At 42.8% G+C, this 16,229-nt stretch overlaps 1 protein-coding gene across 3 annotated transcripts in view; it reads left to right on the top strand.

Annotated features, from left to right (window-relative positions):
• Positions 1-16,229, top strand: part of LOC109892712 (SAM domain-containing protein SAMSN-1-like) — a 30,066-nt gene that overhangs the window by 10,380 nt on the left and 3,457 nt on the right. The window contains exons 1-7 of one of the 3 annotated variants that reach the window (XM_031826619.1): positions 1,077-1,491; positions 5,689-5,769; positions 6,030-6,164; positions 10,793-10,928; positions 13,016-13,167; positions 13,424-13,633; positions 13,857-14,007. In XM_031826619.1, the coding sequence (XP_031682479.1) occupies positions 6,093-6,164; positions 10,793-10,928; positions 13,016-13,167; positions 13,424-13,633; positions 13,857-14,007 (721 nt within the window). In that variant the 5' untranslated portion in view covers positions 1,077-1,491; positions 5,689-5,769; positions 6,030-6,092. Of the gene's footprint in view, positions 1-1,076; positions 1,492-3,608; positions 3,764-5,688; positions 5,770-6,029; positions 6,165-10,792; positions 10,929-13,015; positions 13,168-13,423; positions 13,634-13,856; positions 14,008-16,229 lie in introns of those variants that run through there. The other 2 variants (XM_020485441.2, XM_031826620.1) reach the window with 2 other exon arrangements.

Genomic DNA, 16,229 nt, shown 5'->3' with positions numbered 1-16,229 from the left:
CATGTCAGACGCAAACTCTGTCTCAACCTTTAAGTCTTTACTGAAGACTCATCTCTTCAGTGGGTCATATGATTGAGTGTAGTCTGGCCCAGGAGTGGGAAGGTGAACGGAAAGGCTCTGGAGCAACGAACCGCCCTTGCTGTCTCTGCCTGGCCGGTTCCCCTCTTTCCACTGGGATTCTCTGCCTCTAACCCTATTACAGGGGCTGAGTCACTGGCTTGCTGGGGCTCTCTCATGCCGTCCCTGGAGGGGGTGCGTCACCTGAGTGGGTTGATTCACTGTTGTGGTCATCCTGTCTTTGTGGGCTATACTCAGCCTTGTCTCAGGATGGTAAGTTGGTGGTTGAAGATATCCCTCTAGTGGTGTGGGGGCTGTGCTTTGGCAAAGTGGGTGGGGTTATATCCTTCCTGTTTGGCCCTGTCCGGGGGTGTCCTCGGATGGGGCCACAGTGTCTCCTGACCCCTCCTGTCTCAGCCTCCAGTATTTATGCTGCAGTAGTTTGTGTCGGGGGGCTGGGGTCAGTTTGTTATATCTGGAGTACTTCTCCTGTCCTATTCGGTGTCCTGTGTGAATCTAAGTGTGCGTTCTCTAATTCTCTCCTTCTCTCTCTTTCTTTCTCTCTCTCGGAGGACCTGAGCCCTAGGACCATGCCCCAGGACTACCTGACATGATGACTCCTTACTGTCCCCAGTCCACCTGGCCATGCTGCTGTTCCAGTTTCAACTGACCTGAGCCCTAGGACCATGCCCCAGGACTACCTGACATGATGACTCCTTGCTGTCCCCAGTCCACCTGGCCATGCTGCTGCTCCAGTTTCAACTTCCACCTGACTGTGCTGCTGCTCCAGTTTCAACTGTTCTGCCTTATTATTATTCGACCATGCTGGTCATTTATGAACATTAGAACATCTTGGCCATGTTCTGTTATAATCTCCACCCGGCACAGCCAGAAGAGGACTGGCCACCCCACATAGCCTGGTTCCTCTCTAGGTTTCTTCCTAGGTATTGGCCTTTCTAGGGAGTTTTTCCTAGCCACCGTGCTTCTACACCTGCATTGCTTGCTGTTTGGGGTTTTAGGCTGGGTTTCTGTACAGCACTTTGAGATATCAGCTGATGTACGAAGGGCTATATAAATAAATTTGATTTGACCTGCATCGGACTGGTGAAGAAGATCTCTAAGGCTGCCCAACCTTCACCATAGAAGCAGCAGACTAAGGAGACCAATGGGAAAGTTGTGGAAGGACCTTGGAGCACTTGGGTTCACAACCACCACTGGGGCCCCACAGAAGTCCCTCCACCCTGGGACGTCCCCTACCACACCTGCCACCAGGCCCCAGGCGAGTCCTGGAACCATGGCTTTGACTTCACCCTGCCGTGAGCAACAGCCAGGGACAACTTTGAGAATCTGGTCCAGGAACTGGACAGCAAACAGATACCCCCAAATGTCTTGCTCCAATGGGTGATCACAGATCTTGACATCTCAGAATCCACGGTAAGTTACAGTTCACTTAAAGCGGTGTGTCCCAAAACCGGTCCTCGAGTACCCTCAAAAGTACATACAACAGTACAAGCACACCTGATTGTACTTGTCAACTAATCATCAAGCCCTTGACAAGTTGAATCAGGTATTTTTGTCCAGGGCTACAACAAAAATGTGTACTGCTGTGAGAAATCGTGGGCCGGAGTTGGGAAACACTAACTTAAAGGAGCTACAATTAGGGTTGCACAATTCCTGGAACTTTCAATAAATTCCTTGGTTTTCCCAAAATCCCAGTTGGAGGATTCCCAGAATCAGGTGGGAATAAGCAGGAACTCTGTATTCTTCCAACCAGGATTTCTTGAAAACCAGGGAATTTATTAAAAGTTGAAACCCTAGATATGATAGAGGTACTGTGGGACTGGTGTGTCCTAAGAAATGATTGCTTTGTAGGGCACACTTAACCCTGACAAATAAATTGATATCCATTTTTATTAAGCATTATGATTTCTATACAAAATAATTGCTGTAAATGAACACTACACAGTGAAAATTATTATTAAGGCTAACTTAAGGCCTGTTTATTTGGTACACCCATCTATTACTGGGTCGGACCCCCCTTTGCCTCCAGAATATCCTGAATTCTTTGGGGCATGGATTCTACAAGGTGTAGCGTTCAAACATTGTTCAATGGGTATCAAGGGACCTAATGTGTCCCAGGAAAACATTCCCCACACCATTACACCACCGCCACCAGCCGGAACTCATGCTGCTTACGCCAAATCCTGACTCTGCCATCAGCATGACGGAACAGGAACCGGGATTCGTTGGACCAGGCAATGTTTTTCCCCTCCTCAATTGTCCAGTGTTGGTGATTGCGTGTCCATTGGAGACGCTTCTTCTTGTTTTTAGCTGATGGGACTGGAACCCGGTGTGGTCGTCTGCTGCAATAGCCCATCCATGGCAAGCACCAACGAGTTGTGCATTCCGAGATGCCGTTCTGCACACCACTGTTGTACTGCACCGTTATTTGCTTGTTTGTTGTCACATTGGTATGAATGATTCGGGAGAAAGGTCGCAGGGATGCGTAATATTTTTTTAAATTTCACCCAAATTTTGGCATGCTGTGTAAATGCACGGGTACGAAGACCAAACAATACAAAACACAGGGTAGAAAAGTACCTCAAATAAATAACACACGCGCACAATGATTAACACACGGGACATGACCCGTAATCATCGGGGGAATCCACAATGGCACGAAAGCCAAAACACACAGCACACGCACCAACGGACATTGTAACAATAATTCGACAGGACACCGGTAAACCAAGGGCACACTTATACAATTACTAATAACTGGGAATAGAGGCCAATTGTGCATAATGAAAGTTCCAGAGGGATCCGTGACATTTGTGGCCCGCCTGTTAGCTTGCACAATTCCTGCCATTAGTGTTTTTGCCCACAGGACTTGTTTGCCGCACCATTCTCGGTAAACCCTAGACACTGTCGTGCGTAAAACGTCAAAGAGGCCATCTGTTTCATACCACGCGTAAAGTTGTTTAGGTCACTCTTTTTGCCCATTCTAACGTTCAATCGAACAGTAACTGAATGCCTTGATGCCTTTATAGCAAGCCACGGCCACGTGACTCACTATCTGTAGGAGCAAAAAAAATTTTAACGGGTGTATATTTTGTATTCATTTAACAATGATTTAACTTAGTGAGGTAATAGAGCTGAAACTGCAATATACAGGATTCGTGGAATTCACCCCTTCCTGTGTTCACCAGTCTCTTGGCCACTTCCTCATCAGTAGTTTTACTGGTTACAGTGAGTTGCATTTAACTTGGTGCGTTGTCAAAAAGTGTCATGTAGGCAGCAGTTTGTGATATTGATTGAATAGTCTTTCAACTTTCATAAAATGATTGTACCATACAACAACAATCCAGCAGTCTGATCAATGAGGCTTTCTTGGTGCACTGAAGATGTTTCAGTTTATGCAGCTTGTTGATGAAACTTTACACCTTCCACCTAAAAGTACAACAGATTCATGCCTTTGATTAAAGATAAACAGACTGTGTAGATATAGTCACATCCTGCCTGACTTAGAGGAAATGTACCTGCTCTGCACAACTGTTGCGGGGTAGTAGGTTGTTGATATGATGATTGGTCGAATAGGCTACAGCACAGTTTTTGATCCAAAATAAACAGTGTACAGCGGTAATTCAGATTCAGCACAATGCTTCACAGGAAACCGTCAAGCGTCTCGAGCAAGACAAAACCAAAGGTGAAATCTTTTAAATGTCAGGTTTTTGGGGGGTACAATTTGCTTTTCGATTTGCTACTGTCCAATGTAATAACAAAACAACAATATTTGATATGTCTAACTCGTTGGGCATTTTGCTTGACATTTTTAAACTGCGTGTATTACAATAAATTGAAATGCTCTAAGGCATATTTTTCCAAACATTGGGCTGTATTATGCACATCAAATCAAACTTAATTTGTCATTTGCACCGAATACAACAAGTGTAGACCTTACCGTGAAATTCTTACTTACAAGCCCTTAAACAACAGTGCAGTTCAAGAGTTAATAAGAAAATATTTACCAAATAAAATAAAGTAAAAAAATAATCAAAAGTAACACTATAACGAGGCTATATACATGGGGAACCGGTACTGAGTCACTGTGCGGGGGTACAGGTTAGTTGAGGTAATTTGTACATGTAGGTAGGGATGAAGTGACTATGCATAGATGGCAAACAGCGAGTAGCAGCAGTGTACAAAACAAATGGGGGGGGGTCAATTTAATAGTCCGGTGGCCATTTGATTAATTGTCAACAGTCTTATGGCTTGGGGGTAGAAGCTGTTGAGGAGCCTTTTGGTCCTAGACTTGGTGCTCTGCTACCGCTTGCTGTGAGGTAGCAGAGAAAACAGTCTATGACTTGGGTGACTGGAGTCTCTGACAATTTTATGGGCTTTCCTCTGACACTGCCTATTATATAGGTCCTGAATTGCAGGAAGCTTGGCCCCAGTGATGTACTGGGCAGGATATTAAAGATGAAGATTCACTCAAAATATTTGAGTTCATTATAAAAGCAATACTAGCATTTGCTGCTCTTGCTATTTGACCATTATTTCTATTAGACATCATTAGCTTTCCCCAGTGACGGTGACTGCAGCCGGCCAAGGTTCACGGTTCAGTAATGGTCAGTGTTGGGCCACAAGCCAGGGTTTAATGTAACAGATGTTGGGCGAGAGCCTCAGAATTAATCTAATGGGCCGCCAGTGAACAACGGACCATTGCGTTTCACACGCTCTCCATTTTAATGACGCTTTTGCCGATTATCTTTCAATTAGATTATCTTCAATTAGATGACAGGTTTTGGGGAGATCAGGAGGACTAGAATGTGCTAGAACAGTGGTTCTCCCCACACGTCAAGTGTATCTCTGACCACAAGCACTGACCATGGCACAAACGGTTCACACCCTTTTTGTTGGCGGAGAGAATTGTACAGGCTTAAAGCTTATTTCCTGCAATTCTATCCATTTTGCAATGGACAGATGTCATTTTCTTTGCCATTTAAAAGCAAATTTCCTGCAATTCTACACATTTAGCCATTTCTTATTAGTGCTCATGTGATATCTGAGTGACTCAAACATGATGACAAAATCAGGGGGTAAAAAAACCTAGCTAAAAAAACATTACCTGACATGATATAGTTGATCTGGACATTTCTGATGTTACAAATAGATCTCCAAGGTCTGCAATGACTGACATGACAAGAAGAAAACAGCTGATACACTACCCAATTTTACAAACCTCATTAGCTGCAGTGAAGCTGAGCGCCACTCAGCACTCATCCATTACTATACAGTAGTTCTCAATGCTCATGAGTCCAAACTGAAACTGCAGTTACATCATTAAATCCAACCCTAATCAAATGCAACATTAGATACAATTCAGTACAAAAAAAAGATTAAGAAAAATCTTAGTCCGGTGGATAAAATTCCATAATAGAGCCTGATCGTAATACAGACAGTACTATGTAAATACATGACCAGAAGAACAGCAGATTAGATGGTTTACAGGGTATAGGCCTACAGACATGACTGCTCTGAGTTCTACAAAAACACGGCAGCCAGACAACATCTGTTCTGCTGTTACCATCCAAAACACATTTGAATCCGTTTATCTCCCATCTCACCCAGCGCTCCACCAGCTTTGGCCGATTTGACACCTTTAGACACCAACCAGCCCCAGTGAAGCCAGTGGAAAATGGCGATTCTTCGGTACGTGAAGCATCTGTCTGATTTTGTCGGCTACTTCAACCAGTAATTCCCTATAAGTGACACTGTAAACTTTCTTCATTGTTTCAACATTAGTTTTCGGCATTTGTTGAAACAAAACATGTTTCAAGTCAGCGGGGCTGACTCATCTTTTTAATGTTAAAACACTATTTTTGAAACACTAACTTTGGCCTTTGTATATTGCTGTATCGTAGTTTAAGCATGTCAACTATGTAACAACGTGTGTGTTAATATGCGTGCAGTCTGCAGAGGGAGAGCAGGTTGACAGTGGTGACCAGACCAGATCAGGAGGTATAGGGAAGAAGATGAAGGCCATCTCACTGACTATGATGAAGAGGATGGGCAGGAATTATGCCAAAGCCCTGTCAGAGGAAATGGTGAGTGAGCAGAGCACATTGTGTCATACAGATCAGGCCTCAATATTCAGTGTACCACAGACCTCGGATAAAAGTCAAGAGTGAAATGTAAGTTCAACGAAAAGAAAGCAGATGCCCAAATGCAGAGGTATGGGCTAGTATGTAGAAAATACTAAGACCACACAAACTATAGGAACAGAACTGGAACCTTGCTAATACAGTGATAATACAATATAGTGATAATACAATATAGTTCTAATACAGTGCAAGGCTTCTCAGGAGGATCCTGAGGAGGATGACAGGCAAAGGAAGGGTTATACTGTAAATTATGAGGAACAAGCAGTAACGGTGTGTGGGTAAAATCACTGGGGAAGCCAAGCCAGAAAAAAAGCTATATTACAACCTATGTGTTGTGATAATTGTGTTCGCTCTGTAACCTGTTAGTTCATATGCCTTGTGACCGTGACATATAGGTTTAAGTCCGAGACATTAAGAAGACACAGTAGCAGAATAAAGTCAACAAAGTATATTGCATGTAACAAACAGTTACATGACCTACAGCATGGTCAAGCAAGATCATGTTTCCAACATTTTCAGACTACTAAATAACTATTGATTTAGATCCATGGAGAGTTAACCCAAGTTACTACACCAAGACAATCGTGAAGAGGGCACGACAAAACCTATTCCCCCTCAGGAGACTGAAAATATTTGGCATGGGTCCTCCGTACCCCAGCTCACAGCAGCCGCAAGGCATGAGGTAGGGAGGATGGTCTCGGAGTCAGAGGAGGTGGCAGCGGGACTGTACATGCAAGAGAGGGTGTCAGGTTTAACATTATTGGACCCTGGGCAATAAGAAATTGTGAAGTTGAAGCTGATGAATAACAGAGCCCACTGGGCCTGCCAGGAATTAAGGCGTTTGGCTGTGCGGATATATTCCAAATTATTGTGGTCGGTCCAAACCAAAAACTGATGTTTTGCTCCCTCCAAATCAAAGTTGATTTGTCACGTGCACCGAATACAACAGGTGTAGTAGACCTTACAGCATCGAATAGCCCCCGTGATATGCAACTTTTTAGGAAGTTAGGAACCAATATACCAATATACACAGGCGTTTAGGAAAGCTAAGGCTAGCTTTTTCAAACAGAAATTTGCATCCTGTAGTACAAACTCAAAAAACATCTGGGACACTGTAAAGTCTATGGAGAATAAGAGCATCTCATCCTAGCTGCCCACTGCACTGATGCTAGGAAACACTGTCTCTACCGATAAATCCACAATAATTGAGAAATTCAATAAGCATTTTGCTACGGCTGGCCATGCTTTCCATCTGGCTACCCCTACCCCAGTAAACAGCCCTGCGCTCCCACACAGTAACTCGCCCACACCTCCCCCACTTCTCCTTCACCCAAATCCAGATAGCTGATGTTCTGAAAGAGCTGCAAAATCTGGACCCCTACAAATCAGCAGGGCTAGACAATCTGGACCGTCTCTTTTTAAAATGACATAAGTTCCCAAAAACACGGAACATAAACTATAAAAGTATCGTGCGTAAACATACACCGTTAACAATGAGCAATTACACACAAAGACATGATGGGGAACAGAGGACTAAATACATGTAGATTGATGGGGAATGAAAACCAGGTGTGTATGGAACAAGACAAATGGACATATGAAAAATGGAGTGGCGATGGCTAGAAAGCGGGTGACGTTGATCACCGAACGCCGCCCGAACAAGGAGAGGAGCCGACTTCGGTAGAAGTCCTGACTGTACCCCCCCCTTGACGCGCCTCGGGGATGACCCGGAGGGCGAGGCGCAAGGCGATCCTGCCGGTGACGGTGAAACTCCCGCAGCAGTTCGGGATCCAAAACATCCGCAACCGGAACCCAGCACCTCTCCTCCGGACCGTACCCCTCCCACTCCACCCGATGCCTCGAATCCAGGATGGAATGAACAATGTCCAAAGGGGGAGGAGGGACCTCAGAATCCTGGAGCGGACCAGCCACCACCGGCCTGAGGAGAGACACATGGAACGAGGGGTTAATACGATAATAATCAGAGGGAAGCTGTAATCTGTAACATACGTCGTTCACCCTCCTCAGGACTTTGAAGGGCCCCAGAAACTGCAGTCCCAGCTTCAGGGGGAGCAGATGGAGGGGCAGGTCTCGGGTCGAGAGTCCGTCTCACTGCGGTGACGGTCCGTGCTGGTTTTCTGGCGAAACGCGGCTCGCTGGAGGTGTACACGGGCGGCCTCCCATGTCTCCTCCGCGCGCCTGAACCAGTCGTCCACCGCAGGAGCCTCGGCCTGACCCTGATGCCAAGGCGCCAGAACCGGCTGGTACCCCAATACGCACTGAATACGCACTGCATTATTTATTTTCTTGGTACATTTTTTGGGTAAGCCTGGCTTCCCTTCACGAATACATCCATGAATACATGTCACTATGAACAAGTTAGCCTACTCCCAGGCTTTTAGCCCAAAGACCTTGTCGTAGCATTTGCTGTCATCGGACGGCCTAGTGGTTAGAGCGTTGGGACTAGTAACCGAAAGAACAAGGCAGTTAACCCACTGTTTCTAGGCCGTCATTGAAAATAAGAATGTGTTAACTGACTTGCATAGATAAAAAATAAATACAAAAATGTGAAGACTGTTATATTATCAAATCAATTCTCTGTGTAATTATTTCTTAAGTGATCAAACTATAATCCTGTAATTTAAATTAACTCTGAAGTCGGGGCACCAAGGGAAAATGTTGTTTATAGAGTCTCAATTTCCCGAATATAACTCTTCAGATATTTTATTATCTTATCGATTACAGTCTTCTATTAATGTATTGTTACCTCTTTAGTCTCATTCCTGAAAGTCGCAAACCCTTGGATATCTGCACGAACCCTAAAATAAATCATGAATGAGCGATATACAAATTGGCTTAATTATTTATTTACTAACTAATCAATCGCAGAATTACATAAACACATACAATAGTTTTACATTGGTTACTGACATGATACACTGAAAAGTCCCAAGTGCGCTAAGCCGATATGACTGCTTGGTAGACAAAGAAAAGGGGTGGGGCCAGCTCAAGAGTGGGAAACTCAGAGTGGACCCCCCCTACATACACTACACTCATGGAAATGCTTATACTTTGAACATGAACAACTGCTCATTCAAAAATAAATAGGAATTTACTTATTTATGAGTGTATGCCTTTGTTGTCCCTCTCTGCGATCGCCGGTCCGTCTGCTGGATAGATTGTTGACAGAAAGTCTCTGGTTTGACCACCAGAGATCAAAGTCTTTCGGAGTTGTAGCTTGTTGTAATGGATATGTCAGAGTACCGTTCGACCAGTTGCGTTTACCAGACTAAAGTACTTAAACAGCTGCAGCCTGAATAATTGTTATTTAGTTTGTAGATTTCAACTTGGGAATGATCTCCATGTTCTCTGGTCTTGTTCTTTGGTAGAGTTGCCAACCATTTCAACATGTAGCGACAGCTTCCAAGTTTTCTGGTCACCAGAGTAGTTTGAACCTCTTCACACACCAGCATCACCTGGCATGTTTTGGTCTAGAGTAGTAGCCATTTAAGCATGGGGACCCTATCCCGGCGATGTCTTGACCAAATGTACATTTTGTCACAAGTCCTTTTTATTCTGGAGTAGAAAAGGGGGTGTTCCATGACACCGATGTAAATGTCTGTGCTCACGGGGTGTAGTCACTGACTAGTTAAAACTTTACATGAAAAACCACTAATTTAGAAGGCTAACATCACATTTAATATTTTCAAAAGTAGTCCCATACTCAATCAGTAATTTTATACAATGTTGAGATGTAAATCTGGAAACTGGGAAATATACACATTCAGAGAAACAGTTATGTTCTGCCGTGGTAGTTACATGACAAACTAGTAAGGAATTCGACACGATTGTTCTTTAAGTACCCACGGAAAATTTCAACTGGTTGGAATACTGAAATATTGCTACAATATTCAATCTTTTGAGGTTACCATACTGCAAAGTCTTTCTCTGTGGTTACAAAGGGATTCTCAACCTTAATTTTGGCCCGAGTGTGGTAAAGAGTTTTAGGTATTTATGACCTTCATAAACCTTTGGTGAGAGAGTGAGAGAGAGAGGGCTATGATCCTCACCCTAAAAGGGAGTGTCGTGACAACCAACATGTCTAAACATCACTGAGTCAAAACAAATCAAAGACTCATTACCACATCACCTGGTCACCAAGTGATTTGTGGAGCTAAAAAGAAGCAACTCTTCTCTCACAGAGAGGACCAGGGAGGTACAGTCAGAGCCTATGGTAGATGATACACACTTCCTGGCCATGTCAAGTCTCAGTAATAAATGGTAAGGCAGCTCTGTGTGGATTAAGGACTCTTGGCAGAAGAGAGGAGAGGAGCTCTTCTGTGGCCTTACATAAACTGCCTGGGATACTGAGCAGCTTTGGCACATGAGAAATTAAACACGGAATAGCTTAGAGCCCTGGCCTGACCCAGCCCTCTGATTGGTTTTGCTTTTTCCTGTTCTTCCTCAACTACCACGCTGTGAGATAAGATGAGATGGGGAGTGACAGCATAAGAAAAGGAGGGCAAAGAAAATAATAAACGTGACCTTATCTGTTGTTTTTTACTGTGTAGGTTGACGGGACAGAGAGAGATGAAGAAGGAGAAGGGGATATTGTTAATGGTGTCCATTCATTTCCAAAAGGACCCAGAGTGTCCAGTCACTCCCTTGAAAGTCTCTACGGTCTCAACAGTGGACACAGCAATTCCAGTGAGCTCATTAGGCACACAGCCAAGAACTTACTGAACTAAGTTCCCTTTCACTCTCTACTAATGCAATTTTCACTTACTCTGCATTACAGTAAAGCATGCTACACATTGTGGTTGATAAAAATCTAAGTATGGAACCCAATCTACAGTTGAAGTCGGAAGTTTACATACACTTAGGTTGGAGTCATTAAAACTTGTTTTCAAACACTCCACACATTTCTTGTTAATAAAAAAAACTATTGTTTTGGCAAGTCGGTTAGGACATCTACTTTGTGCATGACACAAGTCATTTTTGCCAACAATTGTTTACAGACAGATTATTTCACTTACAATTCACTGCAAGTGGGTCAGAAGTTTACATACACTAAGTTGACTGTGCCTTTAAACAGCTTGGAAAATTCCAGAAAATTATGTCATAGCTTTAGAAGCTTCTGATAGGCTAATTGACATCAATTGAGTCAATTGGAGGTGTACCTGTGGATGTATTTCAAGGCATACCTTCAAACCCAGTGACTCTTTACTTGACATCATAGCAAAAGAAATCAGCCAAGACCTCAGAAAAAAAGAGTAGACCTCCACAAGTCTGGTTCATCCTTGGCAGCAATTTCCAAACGCCTGAAGGTACCACGTTCATCTGTACAAACAATAGTATGCAAGTATAAACACCATGGGACCACGCAGACATCATACCACTCAGAAAGGAGACTCATTCTGTCTCCTAGAGATGAGCGTACTTTGGTGCGAACCGTGAGAATCAATCCCAGAACAACAGCAAAGGACCTTGTGAAGATGCTGGAGGAAAGAGATACAAAAGTATCTATATCCACAGTAAAACGAGTCCTATATCGACATAACCTGAAAGGCCGCTCAGCAAGAAAGAAGCCACTGTTCCAAAACCGCCATAAAAAAGCCAGACTGGTTTGTAATTGCACATGGGGACAAATATCGTACTTTTTGGAGAAATGTCCTCTGGTCTGATGAAACAAAAATAGAACTGTTTGGCCATAATGACCATTATGTTTGGAGGAAAAAGGGGGAGGCTTGCAAGCTGAAGAACACCGTCCCTAACGTGAAGCATGGGGTTGGCAGCATCATGTGGGGGTGGCAGCATCATGTGGGGGTGTTTTGTTGCAGGGTAGGCTGGTGCACTTCACAAAATACATGGCATCATGAGGCAGAAAAATTGTGGTTATATTGAAACAACATCTCAAGACATCAGTCAGGAAGTTAAAGCTTGGTCGCAAATGGGTCTTCCAAATAGACAATGACCCCAAACATACTTCCAAAGTTGTGGCAAAATGGCTTAAGGACAACAAAGTCAAGGTATTGGAGTGGCCATTACAAAGCCCTGACTTCAATCCCATAGAACATTTGTGGGCAGAACTGAAAAAGTGTGTGCGAGCAAGGAGATCTACAAAACTGACTCAGTTACACAAGCTCTGTCAGGAGGAATGGGCCAAAATTCACCCAACTTATTGTGGGAAGCTTGTGGAAGGCTACCTGAAACGTTTGACCCAAGTTAAACAATTTAAAGGCAATGCTACAAAATACTAATTGAGTGTATGTAAACTTCTGATGAAAGAAATAAAAGCTGAAATCATTTTCTCTACTATTATTCTGACATTTCACATTATTAAAATAAAGTGGTGATCCTAGCTGACCTAAGACAGGGAATTTTTACTAGGATTAAATGTCAGGAATTGTGAAAACTGCGCTTAAATGTATTTGGCTAAGGTCTATGTAAACTTCCGACTTCAACTGTACTAAGGCATGTTGTTGGACCTTGATTAACCCACCAAGGATGCCTGACAAACATAATCACAGTCAAAAGTCTAAACTGTCAATGTTTCACTCACTGCCATACCTTTCATAACTTAAATGTTCAAATCAGCAAGTAGGCTACTATTAGACCAGCATAAATCCTCATCTAGGAGCAGAAAACTCCCTCCCTATGTAGCATGATGTACTACAGTACCCAAAATGCTCTGTGTAACACATTTGGCTTTGTCTTTGTAAATACTGATGTGAAGCCAAACATCATGATGTCGGTCTCCTACCAATCAAACCGTGTTGTGTGCTGCTCCCCAGGTGGGTTGACCAGCGGGTCAGATGGCTTCAGTAACAGAGACAGTCTGAGGCTGGATGAGGTGCTGCCCTACACAGGCCAGTTCTGTGGCAGAGCCCAGGTCCACACAGACTTTGTCCCCAGTCCCTACGACACGGAATCACTTAAACTTAAGGTAATTTGCTTACTTGACAAAACCAGTTGTATCCTGATTCCTGACTGACTGAAATATTGCTGCGAATGTAGAATAATATAACATATTATGATGAATAGTTATAGACTGCCTCTTTCTCAAATGTCAAACCTGTCATTCCACACATCTTCCTGGATTTTTAAACAGTTGAGATGGAACCAATGTCTTGCAAAGTAGGCTGTGTTGATCTATTACATGTACAGTATTTCTCAAGTAAAAGGACCAATTCTTCTTTCAGGTGGGGGATGTGATTGAGATAATCAGCAAGCCTCCTATGGGTATATGGACAGGCATGCTGAACAACAAGGTGGGAAACTTTAAGTTCATCTACGTGGACCTCATAGTAGAGAAGGTTCCTGAACTGCCTCAGAAGACGAGGACACACAGGAGGAGCAGGAGACCCCCTCCCAAAACGCTACAGGAGCTCCTAGAGCGCCTCAATCTGGAGGTAGACTCTCTCTTTCTCCCTCTCTTCTCTGTCCCCCTCCTCAAAGGGGTTACAAATAATCCCTCGCAAAAAAACAGGTTCTCTGGATTCTTTGGAAAAAATCCCCAGATAAATTGCATCTTTAGGGAACAATATGTTTCTGATGTCAATGTCAATTTAGTTGCGTTTTTCATTGCAACATGGCGACTTGCTTACAGATTGGTATTGTTTATATGTATTGTAGGAGTATGCCTCTTCACTGCTCCTGAACGGCTATCAAACAGTAGATGACCTGAAAGAGCTGAAGGAGAAGTATCTGATGGAACTCAATGTGACTGATCCTGAACACAGACATCTTCTCATAGCAGCCATCGAGTGCCTCCAAGAACCCCAAAGTGAGTTAGGGTAGTCTTCCTCCTACTTCAATTTCCAGGTGGAATGCAAAGGGTGGCAGCGTAGCCTAGTGGTTAGAACGTTGGACTAGTAACCGGAAGGTTGCAAACCCGATATCCCCGAGCTGACAAGGTACAAATCTGGATGTGCTGTATCAGGGCTGTGGTATCAGGTACACAGGTAAAGAGGCTAATGATAACAGGATACCCTTAATAAAAACACATGAGAAAAAACACTGGGTTTGTGGACATGTGACATTTCACATGGAATTTCACATGAACAAATCACATGTGGTTTGCATATACTTGTGAAGTTCCACATAACAATTTTTCATGACACAGACATGTGGTTTCCCAACATTTCACATGTACTTTTAGAACTGGCAGGATAAGAACCCAGGTCTCCCACAAGTGAAGCCAACGTGTTGACTATTAGACTAAGAGGGTCAACACAAATGTTGAAGTTGCAGAGGGGGCTAGCTCATCACATGACCATCAGCAAAAGCAACCATGACAAGTCATGTCTGCTACACTTTCACATGTTCCTTTTTTGCCATTTTAATGTAAATTTTAACTAGGGCTGTCAAACGATAAAACATTTTAATCAAGTTTATCGCAGGATTTGCTGATTTATCCAGATTAATCGCAAATTCAGAATTTGCACAAATTTAAGATTTTTTTAAATAAAAAAAGGACTAAGAATGTTAACGTCTTGAGTTTGTTCAAAGTAACATTTAGCAAAATTAGGTTATTTGATGAGCACACTTTCTTTAACCTCAATGTTAACTTGTTTTGAGATTGCATTGTTGTTTTTAGCTGTATAGATGTATTTTGGATGTTTTCAGTGTATTTTGAATGGTTTCAGACAATGTGATTAATCACAAAATGACAGTTAACTTGAGTTAACTGATTAACAAAATGTTTACATGTTGAACATGATAAATAAGGAGTCATCTGAGACGCCATCTTTTTCTCATTGACTTGCATACAAAAGTTAGTTAGCTAGCTACTAAACTCATGTAAATGGTAAAAATCTCACCTTTTTTCTCATCTTTCATTTTCAATTTATAAGTTATCTCTAGATTTTGAAAATGTAACCTTGCGTAGAAACCGTAAAACAGGATATAATCTGGAGACACAGAGAGCTATCTTACTGTTATTTTCATTCGGCATCTTCCAATGGTCACTGACCAACGTATAAAGAAGAGGCATGCACCTGCAGCAGTAACAGTCCGAATGAATGGCTCAGAAATAATAAATTACCTTTAACACACCTGAAATTATAATGCTCAGGTAGGCTACGTAGTAATGTGCAAGGAGAGTAACAGTGTTTCACTGCCACATGTGAAAGTGAGAAGTTTTTCATTTTCTGAATTTTCACATGTGATTGGGAATTGGGGAACTTGGGAACTTGCAGTTCCACTTATGAAAGTGAGTTTTTCACATCTGGAAGTAAAATTAGTAAGAAAGTGAGTTTATGAAAGTGAGTTTTTCACATGGTAGAAGTAGTAAGAAAGTTACTTTTTGGACCTGAATGCCAAAAGAAAATAGAGGTGCTCAAAGTTGACCCCATTGCAAACCCCTTGCCTGATGACTCAAACTGAATTATTTCGCTGCTCTGACGTTCGCTACATACAGTGCATTCAGAGAGTATTCAGACCCCTTGACTTTTTCCATATTTTGTTACTTTACAGCCTTATTATAAAATTGATTGCATTGTTTATTTTTCCTTATCACACACGATACCCCATAATGACAAAGCAAAAAGGTTTTTTTTATTTGTTGAAAAAATAAATAAATAGAAACTGAAATATCACATTTACAGAAGTATTCAGACCATATACTCAGTACTTTGTTGAAGCACCCTTGGCAACAATTACAGCTTCGATTCTTCTTGGGTATGACTCTACAAGATTGGCACACCTGTATTTGGGGAGTTTCTCAAATTCTTCTCTGCAGATCCTCTCAAGCTCTGTCATGTTGGATGGGGAGCATAGCTGCACACCTATTTTCAGGTCTCTCCAGAGATGTTTGATTGGGTTCAAGACCAGGCTCTGGCTGGGCCACTCAAGCACATTCAGAGACTTGTCCCAAAATCACTCCTGCGTTATCTTGGCTGTGTGCTTAGGGTCGTTGTCCTGTTGGAAGGTACACCTTCACCCCAGTCTGAGGTCCTGAGCACTCTGGAGCAGGTTTTAATCAAGGATCTCTCTGTACTTTGCTCC

Source organism: Oncorhynchus kisutch, linkage group LG6 (assembly GCF_002021735.2).
Source record: "Oncorhynchus kisutch isolate 150728-3 linkage group LG6, Okis_V2, whole genome shotgun sequence".
Taxonomy (NCBI): domain Eukaryota; kingdom Metazoa; phylum Chordata; class Actinopteri; order Salmoniformes; family Salmonidae; genus Oncorhynchus; species Oncorhynchus kisutch.
This window is presented reverse-complemented; position numbering and strand designations above follow the sequence as displayed.